This window comes from Phocoena sinus, chromosome 11 (genome assembly GCF_008692025.1).
Source record: "Phocoena sinus isolate mPhoSin1 chromosome 11, mPhoSin1.pri, whole genome shotgun sequence".
Classification (NCBI taxonomy): Eukaryota; Metazoa; Chordata; class Mammalia; order Artiodactyla; family Phocoenidae; genus Phocoena; species Phocoena sinus.
In genome coordinates this window covers 98494832-98521464 of record NC_045773.1, presented here as the reverse complement: position 1 = coordinate 98521464, position 26633 = coordinate 98494832, and the positions used below count along the sequence as shown (strand labels likewise).

At 51.4% G+C, this 26633-nt stretch overlaps 2 protein-coding genes across 4 annotated transcripts in view; one reads left to right on the top strand and one right to left on the bottom strand.

The window, feature by feature from the left end:
• Window positions 1-1516, top strand: part of BMP6 (bone morphogenetic protein 6) — a 146048-nt gene extending 144532 nt beyond the window's left edge. Inside the window, exon 7 of the mRNA XM_032649728.1 lies at window positions 46-1516. Within this exon, the coding sequence (XP_032505619.1) occupies window positions 46-195 (150 nt within the window). The 3' untranslated portion in view covers window positions 196-1516. The remainder of the gene's footprint in view (window positions 1-45) is intronic.
• On the bottom strand, window positions 1324-26633 carry TXNDC5 (thioredoxin domain containing 5). 3 transcript variants are annotated; one of them, XM_032649729.1, is made up of 10 exons: window positions 26320-26633; window positions 22790-22939; window positions 17758-17863; window positions 13301-13397; window positions 10942-11057; window positions 9502-9588; window positions 8770-8913; window positions 5559-5641; window positions 3950-4079; window positions 1324-2960 (listed from the first exon to the last, which is right to left on the bottom strand). In XM_032649729.1, exons 1-10 carry the CDS (start codon window positions 26589-26591, stop codon window positions 2838-2840), a joined length of 1308 nt encoding a protein of 435 aa, XP_032505620.1. In that variant the 5' UTR covers window positions 26592-26633; the 3' UTR covers window positions 1324-2837. The 3 variants fall into 3 exon arrangements, with proteins under 3 accessions (XP_032505620.1, XP_032505622.1, XP_032505621.1); XM_032649731.1 differs by lacking the exon at window positions 26320-26633 and adding an exon at window positions 25764-26118; XM_032649730.1 differs by lacking the exon at window positions 26320-26633 and adding an exon at window positions 23362-26117.

Below are 26633 nucleotides of genomic sequence, written 5' to 3'. Positions count from 1 at the left end.
GTATGGTTCCTAACGACACCTCCCCTCCTTCTGTGTTTGAAACAGGTTCACCTTATGAATCCCGAGTACGTCCCCAAACCGTGCTGTGCGCCAACGAAACTGAATGCCATCTCTGTGCTGTACTTCGATGACAACTCCAACGTCATCCTGAAGAAATACAGGAACATGGTCGTCAGAGCTTGTGGGTGCCACTGACTCGGGACGAGCCGCTGGGGACACACGCACTGCCTTGGACTCCTGCATCACATCTGCCTTAAAAGGCACCCGGAAGCACCGAGAAAGCGGGATAAGACGCCGACACCATCTCGTGCTGCCTGCTGCCTTTCCGGCCTAACAGACATCTTAAAGGACCTCGTCCGTAACCTGCTCACGTAGTAAATGTCGTGAGTAGTTGTCGGTCTCTAGGAAGCTGAGTTTGAGTGTCTGTAGCATGAAGTCCGGTGACTGAAGAAACCTAACTTTGAAGGTTCCCCTCTGCCCCCGCAAACCCACCCAAACTATCTTGCTTTAGATCAAGCTCTTTGTGGTTTTAGTAAGTAAATAGGGAAGATCATCTTAAAGTAGATTTTGCAGGTCACGGGAATGGGGGAAGGACGTCTCTGTTGAGCTCTCATCCCAGGGAGGTCGGTTTCTCACGTGGGATCAAGCCCGGGAGGGAGCCGGGCAGCCCGCAAGTGCCTTTTGTCTCAGTCGTGCTGTTACACGTTTGTGCGGGCGTTTTGTCCATATGAAAATATCCTTATTTCAGTTCATATCATTTCCACGCCCCGCCCCGCGCCCCTCCCACCCCCCCAGCATTTGCTGTTTTTCTTTGCTAGGACCAAAAACAGAGACTAAAGTGATCCCACTTTGAGGAGAGGCTCCGGGGATGAGAAGTCTTTTTAAAGCCATCATTTTAACCGAGCTACACGCCCACACCTCTTCCCCTGAGGGACGGCTCTTTGAAAAAGCACGTTTACGTCAGGAATGTCAGCCCTCATCTGTGTCGGTAAAACGGTTCCTTGCCTCTCACTGGACAGCGTCCCGCATCTTGGGGTTAGACCAGCACAGGCGACGAGCTGAGGAGGGGCACCTAGCCTTAGGAAGAGATTAGGAACCGAAATCACGGTTTTCTCCTGTAGAAAGTAAGACTCAGCTTAAGCCTGAGAATATTTTTTAAATGTCTCTTTCACGATCATGTACTCGGAAACCAATTTCATACTAAACTGATTAAATAACACATTTATGATCTATAACTGCACTTACAGCTTTCTTGTAAATATAAACTATAATTTATTGTCTATTTTATATCTGTTTCGCTGTAACATTTAAGGAAAGACCAGACTTTTTTAAAGAGTTTATTTAGAAAGTATCATAGTGTAAACAAATTGTACCACTTTGATTTTTTAAAGCAAGACTCATGAGGCAAAGATGAATCCACTCATGAGGACTGCTTCTCTAGAAAGTTGGGGTCTTTTTTAAAGAACATCTGTGAACCATACATGATTGATTAATAAAGATTTTCTTTAAGGCAGAGGCTGGCCGGGATCCTGTTGTTGTCGGCGGACGGGGTCTTGTTTCTAAGGTCCTGACCACCAGGTACTTTGTGCCAAGTGGCCACATGTCCTGAGCGTGGGCGGTGGGGTGACGAGTGTTATGATGGCGAAGAACCTACGGGCACATGCCTTGAGGGAGCCTCGTCCTACAGCTGCGGACTTCCAAGGGTGAGGGTAAACGTGCTCTGTATCAACCAGGACGGCGTGGGTTATGCGGATGCCGGTACGGTGGCCTACTTCGGCCCTGCCTCTCTCCTTCTTTGATCTTGAGGTCAAGTTAATCCCACTCTTCTTACAGTAGAAGACTGACCTCCTCGAAGGCAGACGCAGCACAGGACGCGGCCTCTAAGAGGACTGCTGAGTCCAAAGCTGCTTCTGGCTAGGGCTCCATGGTGGGGCTGCAGGGCTTCCTCGGTCCCTGATACGCAGACCTGGGAAGGCTCCTGCCCCAGATGGCCAAGCCAAGCAGAATCTTCCTAGGAGTTAACAGACTAGTCGGGACAAGCCTTGTGGAACTTTCCACGTGAGACATCGAACCTTCAAGTTCACGTGGACTCTGGCTTCATGTTAACTAATGAAATCTCTCACTCAGGAGGGACAGAAGTATCCCTTGAACAGTAATAAGCGATTGGTCAAGTATCAACACACAAGACTACGGCATCAGCATTACCTTACTCAGGTGTGTGTCAGGAGTACCACCGTTTTCATTACGGCTCACCACTCCCCGTGAGAGGTATCAACAGAGACAGAAGATCCAGGAGGGGCTGGGAAAGTGGCTCTTCCAGAGGCGACGGGGTTTTGTGTTTTAAATCGGCTCCAAGCTACGGACCAACGACGTTATTAAGTCAACTGGGACCTTCAGATCAGAGCAACGCAGTACCGCCACGAGGCAAGGCCACCTTTCCAGAACTTGTGCGCGGACGGTTCAAAAGCTTTGCATCGGATGCTGCTTTCACCAAAATTACTCCGAAGCCAAAAACAGTCTGGCAATTGGAATTTCCTTGACTCTATTTTAGTCTCAAAGGAAACCATTTAGATTTCACCGAGAGAAGGTTAAAGGGGATGGATGGTAGCTTGCCACTGAAAATATTTAGTTTGCAAAGGGACCATGAGTTACACATGTACTTAGAGAAACCTAAGAAAGAATCTGTGGAGTGTGTTGGCTTAAAAAACACACACATGGAGAAGATAGCACAAGTTTAGTGCGTTCGGATCTCTGAGTCACCACCGCGAGGGACCGGGCAGCGGCCGCAGGACTGAGCTCCTGCCCAGGGCCAGGCAGGAGACAGCTTCCAGCCGAGCTCACAGTTCATCCTTCGCCTGGCGCAGGACAAAGTGGTGCAAGGAATCCAGGTCTCGGCCCCCGCTATGCTCGCTGACTTTTTTGCCTCCGCGGAAAAGCAGCAATGTGGGATAACCTCGTACCTTAAAAAAAAAAAAAAAAAAATTGAAAACCAACACAAAGTTGCTTCTTAAATAAAATCAGAAAAGATCCTAGAGTCGTGCCCAGGGAAGTCTATAGTTAAATTTTCAGAACGTACAGACCATCAAAAAAAGTACCTAAGAGTTCAGAAAGCAGAGCCTTGGGGCTCTTTATTCACTTTCCAACCCAAACCTACTTTCAAGATTAGCAACAAGGAGTGACTTCACCCTAGAGTGGAGTCTCGCCTGGGGAGCTGGTGTGGCTGGAGGGGGCCTGAGGCTGCATTTCCCACAAGCTCCCTGGCGACACCAGGGAGGAGCCTCAAGGATGCACACTTGTCAGCACAGCTCACCTTTCTCTAAAGCACCAAAAAAATAAAAAATGACTGGCATCTTCTACTAAGTAGACGACGTCTGTGCTACATACATCTATTCTAATAAACTCCAGAGGCCTCAAAAATGTTTTAAGAAAAACACCACAAATGGAAAAATATAAATTGCAAATCTTCTGGGCTATTCGACGGCGCCAACAGCTTGGAAAGAAGGCAACAGTTACATAAAGAAGCCAAGCCTGGCCCATCGGTACGGCCCTCTCGGGGAAGTGTAGGATCAGATACTTTCTGCACTGAGCACTGCCTTGTGTCTGTGTGTGCGACGAAGGCTACGAGCCAGCTGACCGTTTAGCCAATGAGAATGGCCGCGCAGGTGGCGCCCTGCCCTCAAGCTCAGAGTCTCAGGTACTGCCAGCCTTTCGCCCAGGTGGCAAGGCCTGAAAACCCCCTCTGAACTGTGTGCACTCACAGAAGACAGCCTTTCCTTTGAGAGAGCAGCTCTTTTGCTTCTCAAATGGGAAAAAAAATCCCCAAAGGACACAAAAAACTCTTTGTCGAGAGGATGAGTTATCTTGGTTGAGTCCACAATACCAAATTACAGCTCCACTTGGGATCCGCCCCCAGTTCTGTCCCCATGAGTTTCCATCCATGTGGACCCACCGAGTACTTGCTGCAGATGTTCCGTTCCGCAGTGCAGTCCAACTCGGCGATCTTGACCTCCGCCAAGCCAGGGAATTCCTTTTTAGAGAGTTCCTCCCAGGTAGGAGCCAGGTTCTTACAATGCCCACACCTGGGGACAGAACAGCAACAGCTTTGTTGAGGTCCCGTCAAGCTCACTCGCCTGCACCTCGCTGCCCAGCCTGTTTCTTCTGTAGGAAGCAGCCAGCAGCTGCCCAGAAGTGGATAAACCGGCAGCTTCTCCCGCGGGGTGCACTATCATCCCCCCTGCCCCACCCCCCCCCCCCCCCGCACCTGCTCGTCCTCTCCCATCCCGAACACGGAATTCAAACCCAAGCCAGAGCAGGCTTTCGGATACCCTGACTGACAGCAACAAGACGGTCTGCAAACAGCTTCAGCTTTGCAACCATCTCTACGATGCGGTCAACTGTGGGCGTTTTAAAAAATCACCTGAATGCCAAAAGCAGATCATATTTCTTATGGTCTTAAATGTTCAAAAGAACTTCAAAGCTTCCCTGAAGCTTCCGGGATGTGGTGTGAGCACTGAGGCCACTAAGTTTGGCTCAAACTCTCCTTCCACCTGTTACTATACCCCCTTCCTGACCATCTTCCCCTCTATGACCTGCTCCCCTTCGATGAAAGGGGCTCTTCTGTCCTTATACGTGATCTGTACAGCTTTAGGGTTTGTTTTTTTTTTTAAAAAACTAGAACATACGTGATAGTTTTAAAGGCATTATTTACTAGTGATTCTACTCTTTAAGAATAAAACCTGCGCAAGTCGTACAGGTCACTCGTTAACTTTTTTTTCTCTGCCGTTACTGATTCTCACGGATACGCGCAATGAAACAAAGTGAGAAGCGAAAATGGCACGTGTGTGTTTGTGTTCAGAAACAGGATCTCTCTCTCCTCAACACTATTTTTCCAAATGGGCTGTTTCAAGACAAAGCGTTCTCCCCGTTTTACAGCTGAGGAAAGTGGGTTCAAAGGATTTAAAGGGCATCCAAAGCCGCAGTGGTTCACGGCACATCCTGGAACCTATCGTCTTCCCACCGACTGCGGTTGCCGTGGTCTCGGGCCCCGAGCAGCCCGTCTCTGCTCTGGTCCCTGAGGGCCACGGGCCAGGAAGGTCAGGTGACTGACAGACTGCATGGCTGTAACGGAAAGCTGAGCTCTACTCGATTTCTCTACAACATCCAGAGAGACTAAGGGGCAGAGCTATTAATACCTCATGACGTTCACGGTGTTTTCAACCCCAAAAGCCATCTATTTGGCAAAGTGCCCAGATCCCACAAAACTTCAGTGTTATATGGCCACGATAATAAGTCTCCATGTGTTATATGGCCACGATAATAGTCTCCATTTTTGTTTTTTCCAGGGCAGACTGAGCTTTAAATTAACCTCATTCTCCATAACTTTATGAATTACCACCAAACTTTAACACATATAATGACGTTTCCTTTTTCCCTATAGCATCACTACAAGTAAAGGTAGTATCCGCCCAACACTGAGTCCGGAGGGTTGGCCTATGGCCTGAAAAATAGGGTGTGACTCAAGCACACAGGACAACGTTTCTAATTCGGCAGCTACTTACCATGGGGCATAAAACTTGACGAAGGTTATGCCTTCTGCGATGGTGTCATCGAAGTTACTTTCCGTCAGTGCCAACACAGTGCCCTTGGGGGAGGGAAAAGCCACAATTCAAATACACCACGCAGAGCAGAGCGGGGATCATGCTTTGGGATCGCGGAAATACAAGTCCGTCATCTTTTAAAATGCTGTGATGTGTGCTCCGAGGCCACACACAAATACCTACACAGCTCACTTTTCACAAGCTCCACAAAAGGGCGGTGACTCATCATCACCGGTCCCACGGTCCTGAGCCCAGGAGATGCGGCGTGGAGGGGACAGGACACGTCCAGCGTTCTGCCCCCAGCCAGCCCAGGCAGGGTCAGGTGCAGCCGCTGTCTCCAGGGCTCTGGGTGGGCAGGGCCCAAGCATGCGCCTCCCGGGCTTGGAGCCTCGGACACTGACGGGCCTCCCTGAAGTCTGTACACACTGCTTTCCCCGCCGACTCTATCGCTCTCATCCTACAGATTCATAATTATCTTCTCTATGTGATAGAAGGACCTTAGTTACACAACCATAGGCAGTATGTGCTTTTACAGATAACAGGCTGCTTTCCATTTTTAAATTCAAAGTAAATGTGAAAACTGCTCATTTGAACTCAGGCTGGAGAATTCAGGGCAAAGGTGCCACACGGCAGTCTGCTCTAAAGCGATTCTATCTTGGAGGCTCTTCACAGGATTATGTCTATGTGTTTTCCTCCAAAAACGGATCTGTGATCCTCTCGTGAGAATATGGATGATGGGGACTTTCCTGGTGGTCCAGTGGCTAAGAATCCTCCTTCCGCTTCAGGGGAACGTGGGTTCGAGCCCTGGGCGGGGAACTAAGATCCCACACGCTGCGGGGCAACTAAGGCCACGCGCTCCAGAGCCCACGCAACACAACTACTGAGCCCGCGTGCCGTAACCGAAGATCCTGCGTGCCTCAACGAAGACCCGATGCAGCCAAATAAATAAATAAATGAATAAATAAAAAGAATGCGGGGCTTCCCTGGTGGCGCAGTGGTTGAGAGTCCGCCTGCCGATGCAGGGGACACGGGTTCGTGCCCCGGTCCGGGAAGATCCCACATGCCGCGGAGCGGCTGGGCCCGTGAGCCATGGCTGCTGGGCCTGCGCGTCCGGAGCCTGTGCTCCGCAACGGGAGAGGCCACAACAGTGAGAAGCCCACGTACCGCAAAAAAAAAAAAAAAAAAAAAAAAAAAAAAAAAAAAAAAAAAAAAAAAAAAAAAGAATGCGGATGATGTATCACGTGGCAAAGTGTACCAGGGCTGCCCCACTCGAGTCCAGCACCAAGTACCATGTGTCTGTGACCAGGACGCAGGGGCACTATCTAGACGCTGCCATCTTTATGTCCAGAAACATGACACCACACTCACTGAAAGACCCACTTAGTGGTGGAAAACCTCATTATAAATAGAAACCCTTCTGGGTTTGACAAAAACACCCACAGTATATAATTATACTCGATGTGGGGTGACCTTTACAACCACGACACACGCTCCCTTGACGCGTGGTCCCGTAACTACGAAATCGTTCGTTTACTTCTTAAACCAAAACTTCCACTTTTAACTAACACCCACGCGGTCCCCAACCTACAAGCGTCCCACTAGGGGCTGGGCCTGGGGGGCGGAGGCGCCATCACAGCCCCACCCTGGGAGGATGGGGCCGGCGGCTGCCGGCTCTCCAAGCCTGATCCCCGGGCCCCGGGCGTGACAGCCCCAGCGAGTCACGATCGCTCCTGTACATGCTGAGGCTGGACAGTCACCAGGGGGGCGTCCTCCCCAGGACCAGGGCCGCCCTGCCCGCCGTCCCGGGTAAGAACCTGGCGTGCTGTGGAGTGCAGTTGTGTGAACCGAGGCGGCAACACAAGCATTCGGCTTTGGAAGTACACTGACAGACAAACAGGCCTTATGTATGGTTCTCGGCTGGGAAATCCGAGCACTGCTTTCCTGGGAAAACACTATTTTGACTCCCCGAATAATCTCATCTTCACCCACGGCTTCGGCATCCGTTTCTACCTACAGGAGCGGATGCGGGAACCTCCTCGTCTAGACAGGCATCCGGCTTAAGCTCCGGACTCTTAACCTGTCGCCACATGCAGACCACCACAGCCCTGGAAGCAACACCTTGAATAGGGACCCATCGCCTCCCTCCCAACCGGCGCCGCCAGCCCGTCTCTCCCTGCCCCGCCTCCCCCATCCCGACTGTGCAGGGGGAGCTGGACGCCCCTGCCCACCGTCCCCGCATCCTTCGTCTCCAGATAGAGCGGTTTCCGTCTCGTCCACACAGGCTGCAGCCAGCCGGCTTTCTTAAAGTCCACGTCGGCTCCAAGCCCTCCACTGGCTCCCCGCAGACCTGTGATCTGCGGCTGGCGGACAAGGCCCTCCGGGGGCCAGCCACCGGCTCCCTCTGCGTCCCGCACGGTGCCCTCGGCCTCCTCGCGCCCTCTTCACTCCTGCCGGCTGACGCGCCGCCAGGCGGCCTTCCCCACGGCTCTCCGGCCGACGCCGACTCACCCGTGGGGTGGCGCTCCCTGCCTCCCCGCCCCGGCCTGCGACGCAGCACCGACGTCTTCGCGTGTCTCCCCCTTCCCACCCGCCACTCTCCACAAGCGGAAAACGACCTTATTCGCTTTGTGTCCTGGCGGCCTAGGACAGTGGCTGGAACGCGACAGGGCTTGATAAACACAGAACGAACGAACGTGAAACCTTACGCTCTGAATATATGAAGAGGACACCTCGATAAGTCAGCGATCGTCTGGACAAATGAAATAGCCTACAGCGATCTGCCTCTGACATTCCAACGCGCAGAGCCTTTCTGCTGCAGCTCTCTCAGGGGCCTTTACCACCTTGACTGCAGCAAGTTATGGAAACGAGCAGAACGGGCCCAAGAGGCAACAGCCCAGCTTTCACAGCAAATACCTTCAAGTTAGTGAGTGCTGAATCAAAGGGAAGAACTGTCCAGAAATGCTGACACCAAATGCTCACAGGATCCTTTGTCTCACACCCACTCCAGGTTCTTTAAAGGGAAGCTCTGTCTACGCTGACCCCCTAACAAGCATGTGAAAGGAGTTCAAGAAAACGCTGTGTTGAAGAGTGGACCCCAGCCCACCAGGTGAATGACCGACCACGTGCTGTGCCTGCACTGTCGCTTGGAGGCGGGAGCTGACCGTGCACCCACCTGGTCGGCCGCGGGCTCAGTGGCCAGCGCGGGGGCCTCCGAGGGCTGGATGGGCTCCGGGGCGCCCCTCTCCGTGTTCTGGAGCTGCGATGCCACGTACTCCCTCAGCGACTCCAGATCCCGCTTCCCCTTGTACTGATCAACCTGTCCGGGACACAGGCGACACAAAGACACGTCAGGGCTGTGAATCCTCAACCCTCCACCTGCCCACGCGTGACCCGCCCCCATCGGACGTCTCTGTCTGGGTGTCCCAGCTCTGTGGTGTCTGCTGCTCAAAGGTGAAGGCAAGGCATAGATGATCAACCGCAGTCTGGCTCTGGGCAAAGAACTTTACAGCGCCTTCCTTCTGCAGAGCTAAGCGTTTCCAAAGTCTGGGCGCTGCCCAGCGGCCAGGGACGAAGCCGGCATTTAAGAGCCTTACCAAGAGCAAGCGCTGACCCCTCTCAAAGGTCGTAATCAGAGCAGTTACCCTAGGACCGTCGATCCGGCTTATTCTAGAGTTAACCTGAGCCAGCTGAGCTGCTTCGGGAGTGCATAACGCCTGATGGTTTCTGTCAACCCGCCAGGCCTTACCAACAAAGAGAAAGACATTCTCGCTCTGTGATGCGTATTCCTTTAAACCAGTGCCCAAACAATCTGTGCTGGCAACGCGCCACCCCTGTTAAACCACTCGACTGTTCAGCCGTGGTTAAGACACACATCTCGTCTCAACACTAAGACCTGAAGACGTACCTTTTTACCGTCTCGGAACCAGAGGAGAGCAGGATAACCTCGGACCTGGTTTCCTGAACAGAGTTCATGGTGCTGTGTGCAGTCAACCTAGAAATACAGATCACGCGCCCAGTCAGTTTCTCCGCGAGCCTTGCTGGTAAATGGGCTCTTGGACACTCCGTACTTTTTCAAAGAAAGAAAATTTCTAAAACTCCCCATCTGTAGCATCTCTGCCAGCAAGTTTCAGCTTTTGGAGAGACTTTACCCCAAAATACACCTGAGCTTAGGGAGCAGAGTGATGGGATTTAGAGACGTGATTTCTTTTCACTCAAAAATGCCAGTTTTGGGGGAGCAGGTCAGCAGATGGAGAGAGGGAGCCTAGCCTGACATCTGGAGAAGGGGACGGCCAGCTGTCGTGGACAGAGACCCACGCCAGTCACAAAGCTAGCTCAGAAATGTATTCTCAGGTTCAGGTGTTTTAAATAGGAGTATTTGGAATATAATAAAGATAAAACTGAAAAGACGTCAAGTTAAGTGTTTAACACGCAACAGTGAAAACTTCACAACCATTACAGTTTCCTAGGCATCTGCTCTGTGCCCAGCGTCGTGCTCAGCATTTTACCGTCACCCTTACCACCGCCCCAGTCAGATCTCGTCTCGGTTTTGCGAAGGGGGAGACTGAGGTGTGGAGAAGCTGCTCGAGGGTGGCCGGCCAGGTCTGTCCGAATCCCACGTTTATGCTTTTGGCCATCTCACTGTGCTGGGCACATCACCTTATTAGCTACAGTTCCTGAACACGCAGCGTTACTCCTGTACACAAATCAGCCCCCGGCAAGGTAGAAAATGAGATTTTTATAAAAGCAATTCAGGCAGGGTGTCTGGTAGGTGCTGGAGGATGGACGGATTAAAAGTGCTTGAAGGCCCGGAAGCTGCTCTAGATATTTCCCGAAAACCCAGTTGTCAAGGCTTCACTTCTGGCTTCCCTACGTAAAGTGGGAAAGAATTCCTGGCAGCAGGGCAAAAGCCAGGGCTCCCCACGGGCGGGTCTTCTGCACGCAGGCTGCACACAGGGTGTGAGCACAGAGCCCAAGGTCCTTTTAGGAAAGAGCTCTTGGGTGATTTCGACTGTGGATGGTCTCCAAGTACGTCCAGTGAATGTTCTCTAAGGCTCTGCCCCATATCTTTGCAGAAAGGGCTCTGGGGCTGCCAATTCAGAATTGGCCATTGCTTCAAAATCAACAAAGGAGCCAAAGCCATAATTTATCTCTAGACTGTGGAAAAGCCAGCACACTCGCAACCCGGCTGCCATCTGTGAAGGTGAAATGAATTATCAAGTGGCATGCTAAATGGAATTAATAAATCAAGTTTGCGACTTTGTGCACAGAACGAATAACGGGCTGCTCAGCTAATTAATCCAGCCAAAGGCGGTCTATTTCCGGTTTAATAAGGGCTTTCACTTACCTTGCCAATCTTGACGGTTTCGGAATGTTCAAGGCCCAGAGCCAGCTGCTCCCAGGTCGGAGCCAGAGCTTTGCAGTGACCACACCACGGGGCGAAGAACTTGATAAAGTGGTCTCCTTCGGGGGTGGGGGAGGGGAGAGGGAGTGTGAGTTACACCCACCCAACTAGAGGGTGAGGGGAAGCGTCTCATCTTTGTCCTCCTGCAAAGCTCAGTTCAGCATGAACCCTTGAACTGGTAAAAAGTGACTCCCCATCAAATATGTCTCTACCCATGAGTTCATAACGATCCTTAAAAACCAATCTGTCATCTTTGGAGGACAACAGGGACCCAACTCATTATTCGGAAAACGGGCGATAAAGGGAAAGAATCAGGCACTTAGCCTGTCTTTCCCACGTGAACTGCACTGCTGGATAACCAAGTGATAAACGAGGGCAAGTGTCTCCTGCTATAAAAATGAAGAAGGGATGCTTGAATTACAGCAGCAGGCTTTGCATCCCTCGTGAGTTACGGCTCTAGGCGGTGACGGACGAGGCCACTGACGTCACAGAGAGACTTCCCAGCTACGCAGTGTTGCTCACACCCCCGAAGACATCAAACAGAAAGTGATGAAGTCCCTAGATTCAACGGCCAACGCACAGGGCACAGAGACACCGGGGCGACCGCACTCCACACCATGAAGCAGGTGACGGCTTCCCTACAGCCAGGGCAGTGCCTTTCGGGGGGCGGGGCGCGGGAAGCGAGCAGTTTTCTGTCTTGAGCCGGGTGACCGCTCTATGGCCATTCACTACACCCTACATTGTTTTCTGTGTCTGGGTCTTATTTCACAATAAGATAGAAGATCTAAAAAGACTGACTATCACTCCCCTTGGCTAGGAAAAAAACAAGCCTCACAACACCATGATTTAGGCACTGAAAACTTTCGCCTAGGCTCTTCTACCTTGACCAGCCTAGGGCCAAAACGGCGTCAGGCTGAGACCAAACCGAAATCAGGCTGTGGCCAAGGAGAGAACCAATCAGCGGCCGCTGACGTGTGACTCAGGCTCAGAGTCGGACTTTGCCATGGCAACGCTCACCGCGGCATCTTGTCACCGCGGCAATGATGCGTTCGAGGGAAATGGGGAAAAAAACTTGCTTCAAAATCAATACTGTAAATCCACTATACTCCAGTTAAGAAATTTAAATAAAAGCATTTTAAATATACATGAGCAGCTGATCTGCAGGGCTGAAACCACGTCTCCAGACAGGTGTGTCGCTACTTTGTGCTGTGAGGCGGAGACAGGAGGCCCGGCAGCTGAGTCGGGGCGGGGCTGCACCGCTCTCCGAGGAGAGACCCTCACGTCAGCAGCACGAGACCACGACGTGCAGGCACACGGCCCCTCGGTGGGCGACCTGCTCGGGGGTAGGGGGGTGTCAGGGCTGGGCTTCGGACGGTGGTCTGTCACGGGGTGGCCCCGGGAGCGCATGCTGCAGGGAGCCCAAGCCCGTCTCAAATTAAAGCGACTCCCCTTAGGACAGAAACCCTGTCAGAGCATCTGTACCAATTAACTAGCCACCTTTCATTAAAAACGGCTGAAAGCATCACCACAAGCGATGTCAGACCTTAAATGGGATGTATTTCAACTACCAGCAAGCAGGAAGCTTCAGGGCCGGACACAATTTTAAGCCCTCTTAAGAGCGTTTCCAACCCCGTCTCCCAGGAGGATTTCTCTCCATGGCAGCATCTGAGAGGGCAGGTCAGCAAGGAGGCTGAACGCACTTTCAAGCCTTTCACTGCTGAGCCAACACTTCCGAACGTGTGAAGAAAGGCCTTACACATCGTTAACGTTAGAAATCGTACTCAGGTCATTCTGACATTTAGGAGACTATTTTCAAGAAATGACATTCGGTATCGAAAACTATTTTAAGTGTAACGAACACCTACGCTGATTCGATTCGTGTGGTATAATGGTCCCAATAAATTCTGGTTTGAACAGGTAAGAGAAACCTTTGTTTCTGCCTCAGGTCAGTAAGCATATGATTAACATAAACAAACATTCTTATCCAAGGATGCACGGTCCAGCCAGTACACAAGTAAGTGCACCCACTCACCATCAGTGAGCTTTCCACACCTGAGGCTTTAGCTTAGTATTAGAACTGGCCCTTCCCTAAGGACAGAGACAAAAGGAGAAATCATCTCCGAGAGGAAGAGCATTAAACACTGATGTCATCGGGGTTGGGGGAGAGAAGCTCATGACAAGTGCCACCCATGCTGCGACCCACCAGCCCTCAAGCAGCAAGAGGAAAAGCCAGGCCCCCCCCAGGAGGACGGCCCGGGCAGGGGTGCCCAGAGGTGCAGACCCGGTGCACCCGCCCGCCTACCTTGTGCCACGTGCAGGTCAAAGTTGCCGGCCGAGAGCTCGTACAGGCCCTGCTTGAGCTCGGGGGCTCGGGGTGGCTCCACCTCGGGCTCCGGCGTCTGATGGGAAGAGACGGAACAAGGGTCACTGGGTGTGTGTGTGAAGACCCAGGGGAGCCTGTGGAGGCTTCTGTCTGGAACCTTCTATGCTCTCCTCCCTCCCCTGCCACCTCGAGGCTTCGAGGGACACTGCTGTGTTGAGGTGGCGCCCCGGGCAAAGAAGCGACTTTGTCACCCTTGGCAAATGCTCGAGGACCGATGCTCCAGGCAGCTGCGTGATGGCCTCCCTGCCCGAACCCGTCCTTTGCTGTCCCCAAACCCTACCCAACAGAGCAGACAAACTGAAGGATAGGCCACCCCAAACCAGCACCCTGTCCCATCATTTGAAACATGACCTGAGACGTCTTGTAGAATACAGAAGGAAGCAGCACCCAAAAACACAGAGGGAGCAAAAGGGACACAACGGGGAACAGGAAACCATCAGAGGACAGGAGGGCCTGGCCATCCTTTATCTATACAAACATAAAACCTGTGAAGGAAGGTAAAACTCTGAAGGGCTGATAAAAGAGAAAAGGTGACGAGAAAGAAGATTCAGGTGGACGGAAGGCAGCAAAGAGAAAACCACAGGGCAAACATGGGCTGCACTTTTAGCAAGAATATAGTTCATGGGGCTAAGTTTGGGACAGAAACACACAGTGAACGGACAAGAAGTGGCATTTCTCCAGTACCCGGCAGACACCAGTGTGACAACTAACTACTAACCACTCTACCACACCATTCGAAATGTCTCAATTGTTTAGGCCGACACAGCCACGGCCTGCAAGCAGAGGTGAAGACCACTGAATCCCCACTGTGCTATAGACACGTGGGTGTTTATTACTCAGTTTTTATCTAGTGGTTCGTATTTCTATTAAAAAGAATATCTAAGTTAAGTCTTTAAAAGCTTTCAAAGTGCTGACAGCTCAAGGCTGAGCAGTAAAGCACCATGAAGTTTTCTTTTCCACTGCTGGCTTGACAAAACTTTCAAAGTGCTAAGTACCCAGACAAAAGGATGCCCAAGAGTGATGGCTAAGTGAACAGTCAGTTAAGTTCCAATAACATGAAACAAAAGACTACATGTCACCCCGTATAAGATGTTCAAAGGGCTGCAGTAGTAAAATGTCCATTTATGGCACCGAAGGAGCATGTACCTCGGCGGCACGTAGGGATGGCCACTATGGGAACACCACAGTGTATCACAGAACCGTCGCCCTCCCCTCTCCCCGGGCTGGTGACAATGTGGGCTTACAGAGTCTTAAGAAAGCGATCTGGCAGTATTCATCAGGGGCCATAAAAGTGGTCTTGCTTTTTTATTTTTTGCCTTGCAATTTTATGTCTGGGAATATATTCTAAAAAGTCACTCCGAAGTAGAAGAGAAAAACGTCCTTTACAAAGATAAAAATGTTCCTCATAGCATTTCTGATGACAGAAAAAATATACATAACCTAAATATCCATGGACAGAGAAGAGCTGAATTATGGCAAATCCAGGAGATAAAATATGGTCAATATAAAGATGATTCAACTATATAAAAAGATCATTAATGAAATGAACCATGTTTATTTGATTATGACTGTTTAAGGAAAAATTACAGAAGGAAACATGGAAATATAGAAATTGGGGTACAACTTAAGAAATGGCAGGTTTTCTTTTCTTTGACTTCCTTTTATACTGCCATAATGCTAGGAAGGAAAAAATCTAAATTTATCCTGTTTAAAGATGAAAATGTATATACTAAGTTATTTAGGTATAAATACAGATGAAGTTTTTAAAAAGGTTTTGCTTATAAGGCAAAATTCACATTGAAAAGAATTTCGGTTTGCAGTATTAAGTCTGAATATTTGAACTTTTCTATAATAAGGCACCCTGTCATCATTTCTAGCAATTATCTGAGATCCCCACTGCTCTGAGACACAAAGATATGGCCAGTGGGTAACTGAGGTCTCAGGTGGGGAGGGGTGGGTTCCACGTGGCCACGCCCCCGGGGTACCCCACTGAGGATGGCTACGTGAGCCTCAGCCTGGCTGCCCCGTCCCCAGCCTGTGCTTTGGGTTCCGCTCCCCAGAAAGACGTTCGGCTCATGAGATGAAGTCTTTCTGACACTGGCAGATGCTTTCGTGAATGAAGTCATCATAGAAGACTGGCTTTTTGCTGAAAAGTTTACTTTAAATGTTTTTGGAGACCATGAACTCCCCTTTAAAACTGGCTTCCGGGCTTCCCTGGTGGCGCAGTGGTTGAGAGTCCGCCTGCTGATGCAGGGGACACGGGTTCGTGCCCCGGTCTGGGAAGATCCCACGTGCCTCAGAGCGGCTGGGCCCGTGAGCCATGGCTGCTGAGCCTGCGCATCCGGAGCCTGTGCTCCGCAACAGGAGAGGCCACAGCAGTGAGAAGCCCGCGTACCGCAAAAAAGAAAAAAGAAAAAAAAAAAAAAAACTGGCTTCCTCCCCTCAGAGGACATTTCCACCAAAAAAAAAAAAAAAAAAAAAAAAACAACTTGAAGTTTAAACCTATGTGAAAGTTACACCTGCTCCTCCAGCTTTCTTGCCATGACAAAGATGCAAATTTACTCTCCGCGAGGTTTGTGGTTTTCCCTGTTGCCTAAAATTAGACACGTCTCTGGTCAACACTTATTCAACACCGTATGCCGACATTCTTCTCCGTGTGGTTCTAAACTTTTAAAAATGTGAGATAAAGTAGCACTTGGGAAGCAGCTGGGTTTCCGATTAGCTGTGACCTCTACACAGAATCTGGGGGACAGCTGAAGGACCACACCCTGGAAGATGACACCAACAGCATCAGGGCCCCCAAAAGAGCCCTGGAGCCCAGACAACCTTCAGGTCAGGGAGCGCCTGCCTGACGCAATGCCACGGTCTTACTCCAGTGCTGGCCTGGACATTACATTCAAAGACTTCAGATGCTCTTAATATTTTCATCAGAAACGTACAGCGTGGGAACACTGGCCATCTTTCTATTCCTGTCAAAATACAGCTCAGCCTCTGTGGGCCTGAGCAGTCAGCATTGACCCACGAAGGGACACTCACTGCAGGGCTCACGGCCGCAGTGATTTATGACAAAACTAAGGCTCCTAACATCAGCTGGAGGAGGAGTACAGGTTTTTCTTTGCAACACTCTACATGTAACTATGTCTTTAAAAAATACCTCAGTAACACAACATTGTAAATCAACTATACTTCAATTAAAAAAAAAATCTCAGAAATCATACAGTTTCCCCAATTTCCTGATATTATCCTTACCACGGGGGAGGCTGTTAAGACATGGAGAGTATGAAGGGTATTGAATTCTGTTATCAGCAAAGCCACTTAGGGCCGTGGGGCTGAGGGTTGAGAAGAAAAGGGAAGATTCACACCGTGGGTACCGCCCGCGGGAGCGAGGTCCCGGGGGAGGAAGGGCGGGGGCCTGGCCCTGACCCTGGGTGGCCACGAGTCCATCTCGGGTGCTGAGGAATTACTGCGAGCTGAATTACATGTGAAGGGGGCACGGAGGGTATGTAAAAAGGAGTAAGTCCTCATCTGTGGGCTGCATCCTGAAATATTTACAAACGACACTGACTGTGCAGCCAAACGTGGGGCGGGGAAGCAGGGGAGAAAAAATAAGGCCCACAGAATGGGAACCACTGTCGAGGCTCAGGCGGGCACGCGGGGCCACCTTCCCTGCACTCCTGCCCACCATCCATTAGACTCTTCTTTCTACTCTGGTGCCTGTTTGAACTTTTCCATTACAGAAAGTTGTTAAAAGTTCATCTTTTCCCACTTACATAAGGTACTTAAAGGAGCCAAATTCATAGAGGCAGAAAACAGAGCGCTGGGCGCCAGGGACTGCCGGAGGGGGAGGGGAGTCAGGGCTTAACGGGGACAGGGTTTCCTTTCGGGAAGACGGGAAATTTCTGTGCATGGACGGTGGTGACGGCGGCACCACGTTCTGAACGTATTTATACCACTGAATCGTACACTGAAAAAGTTAACAGGGCAAATTTTATAGTGTGTGTATTTTATCACGGTAAAAAGAAAAACTGAGAAGAAAAGAAAAGTGAACCTTTACTTATGATAAAAGTTGCTTTAAGATGGTACTAAGGCTTCCCTGGTGTGCAGTGGTTGAGAGTCCGCCCTGCCGATGCAGGGGACGCGGGTTCGTGTGCCGGTCCGGGAGGATCCCACGTGCCGCGGAGCGGCTGGGCCCGTGAACCATGGCCGCTGAGCCTGCGCATCCGGAGCCTGTGCTCCGCAACGGGAGGGGCCACAACAGTGAGAGGCCCGCGTACCGCAAAAAAAAAAAAAAAAAAAAAAAAGATGGTACTTAAACTGGCCTCTTGACTACCCCAAAAATGTAGGAAGAAAGAGGGGGCGGCTTCGTGTGCACTCACGGGGGGCTCCTCGTTCAGTGTCTGCAGCATCCAGTTTTCCAGGGCCTGAAAATCCCGGGGACCCTGGTACTTCACAGCTTCTTGGCCAGGCTTGAAAAACTTCAAGCTGAAAGAGTAACAGAGGATTAGTCGCAGTAGATTTTAAAGCACTTCAAACCGCTCTGAGCAGAGAGCAAACTCGGTTAGCAGCACAATCACAAAAATGAGGTGTCGGCGGGCTGCAGGCAGCCCAGCCCTGCCCCTCTCTGATGAGACTTGGAAAAGAAAGAAAAGTAATGTTCTAGGTGATAACGCAGTCACTTAATCCTGAACTTTTATAAGTTTCTTATGTTATTCTTGAAAAACAAAACCGGGGTGAACACATCAGGCCGTGAGTTAAACCCCCAAAGCTACGAGGGTTCAGGTGTGCAGAGCTCTCTAGCTTTCCCCTGCCCCATATTTGTTATCCTTCCCCGGCTTCAGTAGTTTTTACGTTCTGCATTTTGAAAAGCAATTTACAACCGTAGTAGAAATAGCATTGTTCTGCAGTAAATGTATTTCCAGGATACACTGTCAGCTCTTCAACTCTTACAACGCATGAATATCCAGCTACTGTGAGAGTTCAACTTTCCAACTATAAGGACAACCTTGACATTGGTTGATATGGCCCGCTCACTTGCCCCCAGAGAAGGAATCTTTTCTATTTTACACACACGCTAGGTATCTGCAGACAGAGCAAGGGGCTCTGCCTTTGGAGGGGAGCAAAGACATCACCAGAGGCCGAGATGAACACGCCCAGACCCTGTGTCACTCCACTGGTGACGGGACAACACGGTCCAGATAAAACTTAACAGAAGGCGTCAAGGAAGGTGGGGAGGGGAGGGAATAATTCTTCTATTGACAGAATTAATAGAGGGTGGCAGGATGGAGGAGGAAATGTGGCTACTGACAGGTAACAAACACAGGCTAGCATTCAGGGGCGAGCCTACTCATCTAAAACATCCCTAACGCTTCCTGGCACGTACGTGGGTTTTGTTAGGAGACGCCCAATGCACAGTGTCAGGGGAGTGCCAGAAGTTAAGATACGCAGAAATCAAACTGTGGGTTTGGATAGCTAGCCCCACAAAGGTCTTAAAATGAAGTTTCACACCAAACAAGAAACCAACACACTGGCTGTAGAAGGCATTCAGGTGAAATGGGCTACTGGCCTCACCAGAAGCTCACATCCTGTGACGGGCTAGGGACATCCCAATGTGTCTCCAGTTGAGAATATATGTCCCCTAGCCCTAGCAGCTTATACTCATAGAGCCATGACCAAAAGACGCAATCTAACTCGATTCGGCCAGTATGTCCCTTCCTTCACGAAGTGTAACATTTCAAGTGACTCCAAAGCAGGCTCTCAGACTGTGAACACCCGCATCCACCCCTTGAGACGCTCTAGAAACGTAAGCTGTGCCCACAAAGGACTAGAGGCAGCTACTGTCCCTCTCCACTCCCTCCCTCTCGCCCCAGTACCTCCCGCCACCAAAGTGCTTCAGGATGGAAAGAGTGGATCCTCAAACATCAGAAAGAAATAAAGACGCAGACATAGAGAATGGACTTTGAGGGCCATGGGGGGCGGGGAAGGGGAAGCTGGATGAAGTGAGAGAGTGGCACTGACATGTATACACTACCAAACGTGAAATCGATAGCTAGTGGGAAGCAGCCGCATAGCACAGGGAGATCAGCTCGGTGCTTTGTGACCAGCTAGAATGGGTGGGACAGGGAGGGTGGGAGGGAGGCTCAAGGAGGGAGGGGATATGGGGATATACATATGCATATAGCTGATTCACTTTGTTGTACAGCAGAAACTACACCACCACTGTAAAGCAATTATACTCCAATAAAGATGTTTAAAAAAAAAAGAAAGAAAATCTGAAGGCTTAAATACTTAATTGTAACAATAAAACTATATAAGAATTTTTAAAAATCAGAAATCAGAGCAGGCGTTGTTGAACCCATCCTCCATTCCTTTGCTAAGGTTAAAATGCAGTAAAACCTAATCTGGGACTTTTCCCTCATGTGGTGTACACCGAGCGAAGCAAAACTAGTTTTTAAAATCTCTTCCTGTTGTTGGATTAAAAATCTTTCTAACCAGCTCGAGTCTGAGATTCTGGTTGAGTTCACAGAGCCTAGGGAGGGCACAGCTTCCCTCACGGGGCATCTGACTTCATTCCCACTGTACATGGAGGTGAGGGCAGCAATGCAGAGCAGGCCACGGGGTTCATGCCCCAAGTATAGCCCCAAACTCTTCTGCTGTTACCAAACCTCCACATGGGCACTTGTTTTCCTGGTGACCTGTTCCTCAGTCAAGGAGACTGCAGGGGAAAAGATCCCCATTGCTGGGTCCCTCTGGAAAACAGCAATGATGGAAGTTCTACTACTATAGATGAGATGGTGTTATGGGTCGAATTGTGTCCCCAAAAAGTTCTGCTGAAGTCCTAACCCGCGCTACCATGGAATGTGACCCTATTTGGAAACAGGATTTGCACAGAGGCAATCAAGTTAAAATGCGGTCGTGAAGGTGGGCCCTAATCCAGTACGTACAGAAAGGGGAGATTCAGACACAGAGAAAGACAAGCAAACAGCAGAAGGCCAAGTCCAGGAGCAGGACTGGGGTGACGCTTCTGCAGGGCAAGGAACACCGAGGGCTGCCCTCCAACCACCAGGGGCCAGGAAGAGGCAGGGAAGGACCCCTGACAGGTTTCAGAGGCAGCACGGCACTGCCGATGCCTTGATCTCGGGCTTCTGGCCTCCGGAACTGTGAGAGAATACGTTTCTGTTCTTTTCCAGTGGCATTTTGCGTGGCAAGCCCTAGGGAAACCTCCTTCAGCCCTGCCCCTGCCAGCATTTTCCCAGGTGATAAAGATTCTTTACTGGCTCAACAGCAAGACCTCAAAACATCTTCCCGAGTGTAGGCAGCCTTCTCCAGGGACCTGGGAACCCCAATTCCCTCCCTCTCCAATCCTTTACTCCAGTTAAAGGTGACAAGGGAGGGATGACCTGAAAGCTAATGTGCTGACACCCCGCTCCGCAACCCGCCTCAGCATTTACATCATCATCTGATCCAGGCCTCGAAACATCCCTAGAAGTAAAAGCTCACACAGGTTCACCTGTGAATGCCCTAAGGCCACGACATGTCACGCAGCATGCCCCTACCTCCCGCATTCTGTGAACAAAATCTGTTCTCGGGCTGTGACGAGGTTCCTTCCCAAACCACGTAGTGGTAGCTCATTGTATTGTATAGTTCTTTTTAACAACACAAAACCAGTGCATGGTTTTCTAGGGGAGACCGTATCTTCTAAAAAACAAATCAGGACACCTGATCCAACATGGATCTTTCGGTATCTGTGAACAGCATCTGTGCAGTAACTGAATGGTGCAGCCAAAGAGCTCGTATGACTGGGTGCAGGTGGAACCCTCTACTCTCTCCCTGACACTTGCCTTCTCAGCCCTATGACTGGTCCTGTTTCACCTTCCCTATGGCGTGGTTTACCGTGCAGAGAGCCACAGGGCCACGCACAGCCGGCTGTTTCAGAGTGGACACCAGGGCCACCCATCTCTCAACAGGTAACCGGTCCCACTTCTCACTGGCTGCTGCTCTGGGATGCTCTTCATACAAGCAGAGTTTACTTTAAAGGCAACACAGTGGAGGACAGGACAGTGATGCCAACAGGTAGGTACATACAGCAGGAAGTTTTGTCTCTCTTGCTCTGATTTGATGTACACTTGAGTTACTGCACCCACATTAGCAAACAGTCACCAAAGACCAAGAGTTCCAGGGCCCTGTATGGAAATGCCAAATCTCCAAAGGTCAGAGGAAACCTTAACATTATTGGGTATGTTCAGATCGGTATCTACACACGTTATCACACACAACGTCATGGGGGGGGTGGGTGCCAGCGTCCTACTTCAGACTCAGAGGCTGAGGAACGTGGGTGGCCAGAGCTGCAGGATAAGTACACGGTAGAGCTGGGGTCCAAACCGTGCCATCCAGGTTCCAGCCCGGAGCTCCTGCCACTTTCCATGCGGCCTCTCAAGTTTGAAGAGCAGCTCGGGTTTCCCAAAGGATTGACTTCATTGGTCAATCTGAACAAATACTTGGGGACCTGCGGCGCCCAACCCCTCCCCCACCCTTCTGGAAACAGCATTCTTCCCTTCTGTGGAGAAGCGCTCTCCGCTCCACCAGTAAATGTTGAGTCTGAACAGGGCTGCCGTCTTCCGACAAGATCCTGCTTCTCGGGTCACAAAGATGGTTTCTGGAATGAACAGTCCATCCAAGCTGGGCCAATCGGCGACAGGCCCAAGTCCGCCATGGCAACAGAGAGATGCAGAGCGGGGTGGGGGGTGGGGGGTTAATCACCTTAAGGGGCAGGAGGGCAGAAAAACAGACTTCCAGACCCATGGAGCTGAGTCTCAGAAACCTTCCCCCACAGCCTTCAAATTAATTCCGTCTTTTGTTCATTAAGCCAGTTTCAATTTCTGTTCTTTAAAACCAAAAAACTGTTTTAACTGTCAAGGAAGTAGGTTAGCAAGTATCACTTGTCAGAACAGCTGTACTTTCTTTCCAACAAAAACAGCCCACGGGCGGTCACGTGGGAAATAACTCTAGAAGGGAGGCTTTAAGAATTAACGGAGTGACCAAAATTCAGACAAAAATTCATGACAGTCGTGTGCTCATCGTTGTAAACGTACGTTGTGAACGTCAAATGTGACAGGACCTCGTGGAGGAATGCCATTTTTGTCTGACAGACACATTCTTTTATAAACAGGAAAACTCAACTAATTAAAGGCTTTTCCCAAACAAAGTAAAAAAAGGCACCTAATACACACACGGTGTAAATATAACCTTTCCCTAACAACAGGGAGTGCCTGCTTAAAGTCGGCATCCCCTCACTCCTCAGAACTACAAAGAAGGTGCCAAAAGTTTAACTTGAACTCTCTTGGCCGAATGCGGCTGGCGAAAAGCCGAGGAAGACCCAGCGGATACAGGACGCGAGCGCCCATCACTTACGTGGGGTACCCACGCACGCCCTGGGCGGAGCACACATCCGAGCTGGCTGTGCAGTCGACCTTGGCCACGTACACCTTGGCGTCCTCCATGCTGTTGTACTTGTCTCCCAGGTCGTTCCAGGTAGGCTGCAGCCGCTGGCAGTGTCCACACCTGTAGCAAGGTGACAGTGACAGAGGGTGCCTGACCCACCTGCTCAGCCATTTCCTAGGGCAGTGGGGCTCTCTGATCCAACCCCTTCTTCACACTGCAGTGGAGACGGAGCCGGACAGCTCACAGTGTCTGCAGAATCTTGCTCCCCTGCTTAAACCCTCCGGAGAGACCCCGCATCGTTCTCAGCGTGAAATCAAAACTTAGCCAGGCGCTGTGCCGGCTCCCCCCGGATCTGGTCCCTGCTGACCTCCCACCTGACCTCTATGCACACTGCCCTCCTTCCCTTGCTGCCCACCACTGGGCCATGCTGCTGAGTTTCCAGGTGCCTGAAAGGGCCATAGCTTGGCCGGGCCCTGGGAATCAGCACACTCTTTCCTCTGACACTTCCTCCCTCAACCCACCTGGCTCGTCCCTCAACCCACCTGGCTCGTTCCTATTTGTTCAGGGTGGGTGTCACTTCCTCCAGGAAGTGACTCCCAGGCTGTCTGGTGTCCACTCTCTTCTCCCCTTCTTCTGGAGAGCTCCCTCGCTCCACCTCTGTGGCGGTGGCTCAGCACGTCCCCTCGCCATGGCTCCTTTACCGTCAGGTCTCCTCTACCATGTAACCGAGTCTCCCCAAATGCAAGGCAGCCTCGAAATGAAATCAGCTCTGCATTCTCTCCAGTGAGAAGCATACAAAAAGCTTGTGGCCACCCCCAAACTTCTAAATCTGATATGCTCAAACATGCACTTACAAAATTCACGGTATGAATTTAACTATACACAAACACTATGGCATGTGGGTTTTTTTTCCCCATTCACCTGGTAAGTGTGTATTCATGATGTCTACGATGTAACTACTTGCTGTATTGCTTTCTAAAGTGTGGTAAGAACACCCAACACTTAATAACTGAGTTCATCCTCAACATAATTTCTCAATAAAATCAGTGTTAAATCTCCTTGCCTCCTCTCTTTTCTGACAGATGACCTCACCAGGAAGCACCCTAAAGGAAGCATTGGAAAATTCTGCTTCAAGCTAACCTGTCTTCCCTAAGCACTTTCTTGGCCAGAGAAGAGGAATCCTGCTTTATAAGAGGTTCGAATACAATATGAATCCCTTCTTTTTCTGGAAGACAATTGTGAGGGAAAACCCCTGCCTAGATTTAAGTATACATGGTACAAGAGACAAGCATCCTTTCTACAACTGGATCCCCAGTGTCTGGCACGTACTAAGTGCCTGGCGATCTCTTAGTGATGGATCCATGGGTGCCGTGCAGTTGGCACTTCTGGGTTTGGACCTCTGGGGCTACAGCACGAACCTCTGAGACAGCAGCTGCGTTCACAGGCAGTTTGTGGTCACATAACAGAGCAAAGCCACCTGGTCCTTTTGAGGAGGCGGCTCCAACCTTGACCTCACTGTCACCAGGTTCAATGTGACCTGAAAACTGGCCATAGAGAAGCTATGACCTGACGCTGGCACAAGATCTACAGCAGTAGGACAGCCCTGCCTCTACCCAGTTCAGAGCAAATACACACAGATCGATGTTTTCATTAGCTCCTGCCTCCAAATCACACGTGGGCTCCCAACATTCCAGGAACTGAAATGGAAAGAGGAGGGGCAGCCCACAGCGTATTCCATCTGAGCTCCAATCTGCTCTTAAAGTCTAACTTTTAAATGTTGTCACAGAAACCCACACATCTCTATTTAAACATTTCACAGCAGACTATTAAGAAGCAAACAAAAACTTTAAAAGTTACTTTTTCCGGGAGCATCCACCTAAAAGTCCGTAAGCCACACACAATGAAACATTACATTACTTTAAGGAATGTACGTAATACCAAGTGCCCGGTCCTGTCCCTCACTCAGCCCAGGACTAGCTGGTGAGTATTACAGAGACTCCAAAATTAAAACTCCACTGGCACTGCACGGACCTACGATGTCTACATGTCAGTTTTTCTTTAAAACATAAGGGAAAAAAAATCCACGGGCAGATTTATTCCACAAAAATAGGCTTCACTTAAGTAGTGCATTTAATTGGAATAGCTGCTCTGAGAATAATACCCTTCACAAAGTACCTATCGATGTCCATTATGTTACACTACAAAGTATTTTCTATACCACTGGTAGTTCTACAAATTCAACTCTTGGTTCTTGGGAACTGGAAACACAATGTGTCTATGGGACAGCTCTGACCCAGACCAAAGTTGCTGATTTAACTCCAAATGAACTGAAATACAGTCATCATCTGAACATGGGGAGGAAGAGAAAAAGTTTCCTCCAACTCCCACCAGCACATTTTCTGAACAGGCCGTTTTTCTTGGGCATCTTCTCCCTATTCCTTCCTGCATCCCCTTCCCACATCTCAAGGAGCCTCCTCCGCTCTGGGGGCGAATGCCAAATTCTGCAGTAAAGCCTGCAAAGGGCCTTGGGCCCGAAGACTGGCTGGCTGCTCCGCCCACGGAGGACCCCCTTCAGCGGGCATCTAGGCCCTAGGAGGAAGGCACTCAGTCCCTGTGCTCGTGCGAATGACGGGAAGGCTTTCTATAGGGCAACCCACAGGGTAGGCGTCTCTGGGTTCGGCACCGAGGCCACACCAAAACCCCCCGCCCCCCGAGAACCACGGCGAGGGGCACCGTCTGCTCAACGTAGTAATAACTTTTCCCATCTCACACTTTGCAGACGACCAGGCCCCAAGAGAGCAGAGAGGAGCAGGTGCCAGAGGTCGGCCTTGGGTCCGGGGCCAGTGGCTCCCATCACCGCGAGCACAGCTCCCCACCGCCCCGGGGCTGCGGACGGGCCCCCAGAACCCGCACTGCTCTCCACCCCCCGGGGGAGAGCAGGAACCTTCTTCTGCCTGGGCCACCCCTTCCCGCAGGGTGGGAAATCACGCCTTGTGAGTCCCTGTGTTTCGATTAAACTCGCAGGCCGGAGGTCTGCCGTGCGGTGAGCAAACAGCCTCCGAAGTCCAAGTGTGCAAGCCGGGCGCCTGGTCGCCGGGGCGACCGCACGTGGCCTCCGGGTCCCGGCGCACCGCAGGCCGCTGCCTCTGGCCGGCGCAGAAGTTTGGGGCCGGGGGCGGACGGGCTCCGAGCTCCCAGCGGCCCCCGAAGGGCGACGATCCCTTCCCCTCCCCCGGTGCGGGATCGGGGGGAGGGGGCGCGGGAGCCGGAGCGGCGGCCTTTTCCGGCTCTGCCCTCGGGGACCGCCCCCTCCTGCTCCACCCCGGCCCTAGCGCCACGTCAGCCGCGAGCGCCCGGCGCGTGCCGCCTCCCGGCCCGGAAGACCCTCAGCCCCTCGCCGGGCGCCCCCAGGCCGCGGCCCCGCGCCCCCCGCGCGGATAGTGCGGGCCCGGGCCAGATCCGCACCCGCGGAGCCCGAGGCGGGCGGCGCGGCCAGTTACCAGGGCGCGAAGAACATGACGAAGTGCGCGGCGCTCTGGATGCCGTGCGTGAACATGTCGGCCGTGTACAGGTGCTTGGCGTGCGGGTCCTGCCCGTCCCCGCCGTCGGCCGCGGGGGACCCGTCCGCCGCCGCCCCCGGCTCCTGGGCCCAGGCGCCCCCGCGCCCGCCGCCGGCGTCCAGCAGCAGCACCAACAGCAGCAGCAGCAGAGGCGCAGCCGGCGCCAGGGCCCGGGGCCGCGGCGGGAGGAAGCCTCCGGTGCGCGCGGACATCACGGCTGGTTGGGCGCGCTCTCGCCGCGGCGGCCGGTAACC

Bases quoted from the DNA above. Each gene is read 5' to 3' on its own strand.
- TXNDC5 (XM_032649729.1), bottom strand. From the start codon at position 26,591: ATGTCCGCGCGCACCGGAGGCTTCCTCCCGCCGCGGCCCCGGGCCCTG. The intron at 17,864-22,789 runs GTAAGTGATGGG...TTACTCTTTCAG, and splicing joins GGCGTGCGTGGGTACCCCAC to CTTGAAGTTTTTCAAGCCTG. The intron at 8,914-9,501 runs GTACGTCTTCAG...TGTCCCGGACAG, and splicing joins GGTTCCGAGACGGTAAAAAG to GTTGATCAGTACAAGGGGAA.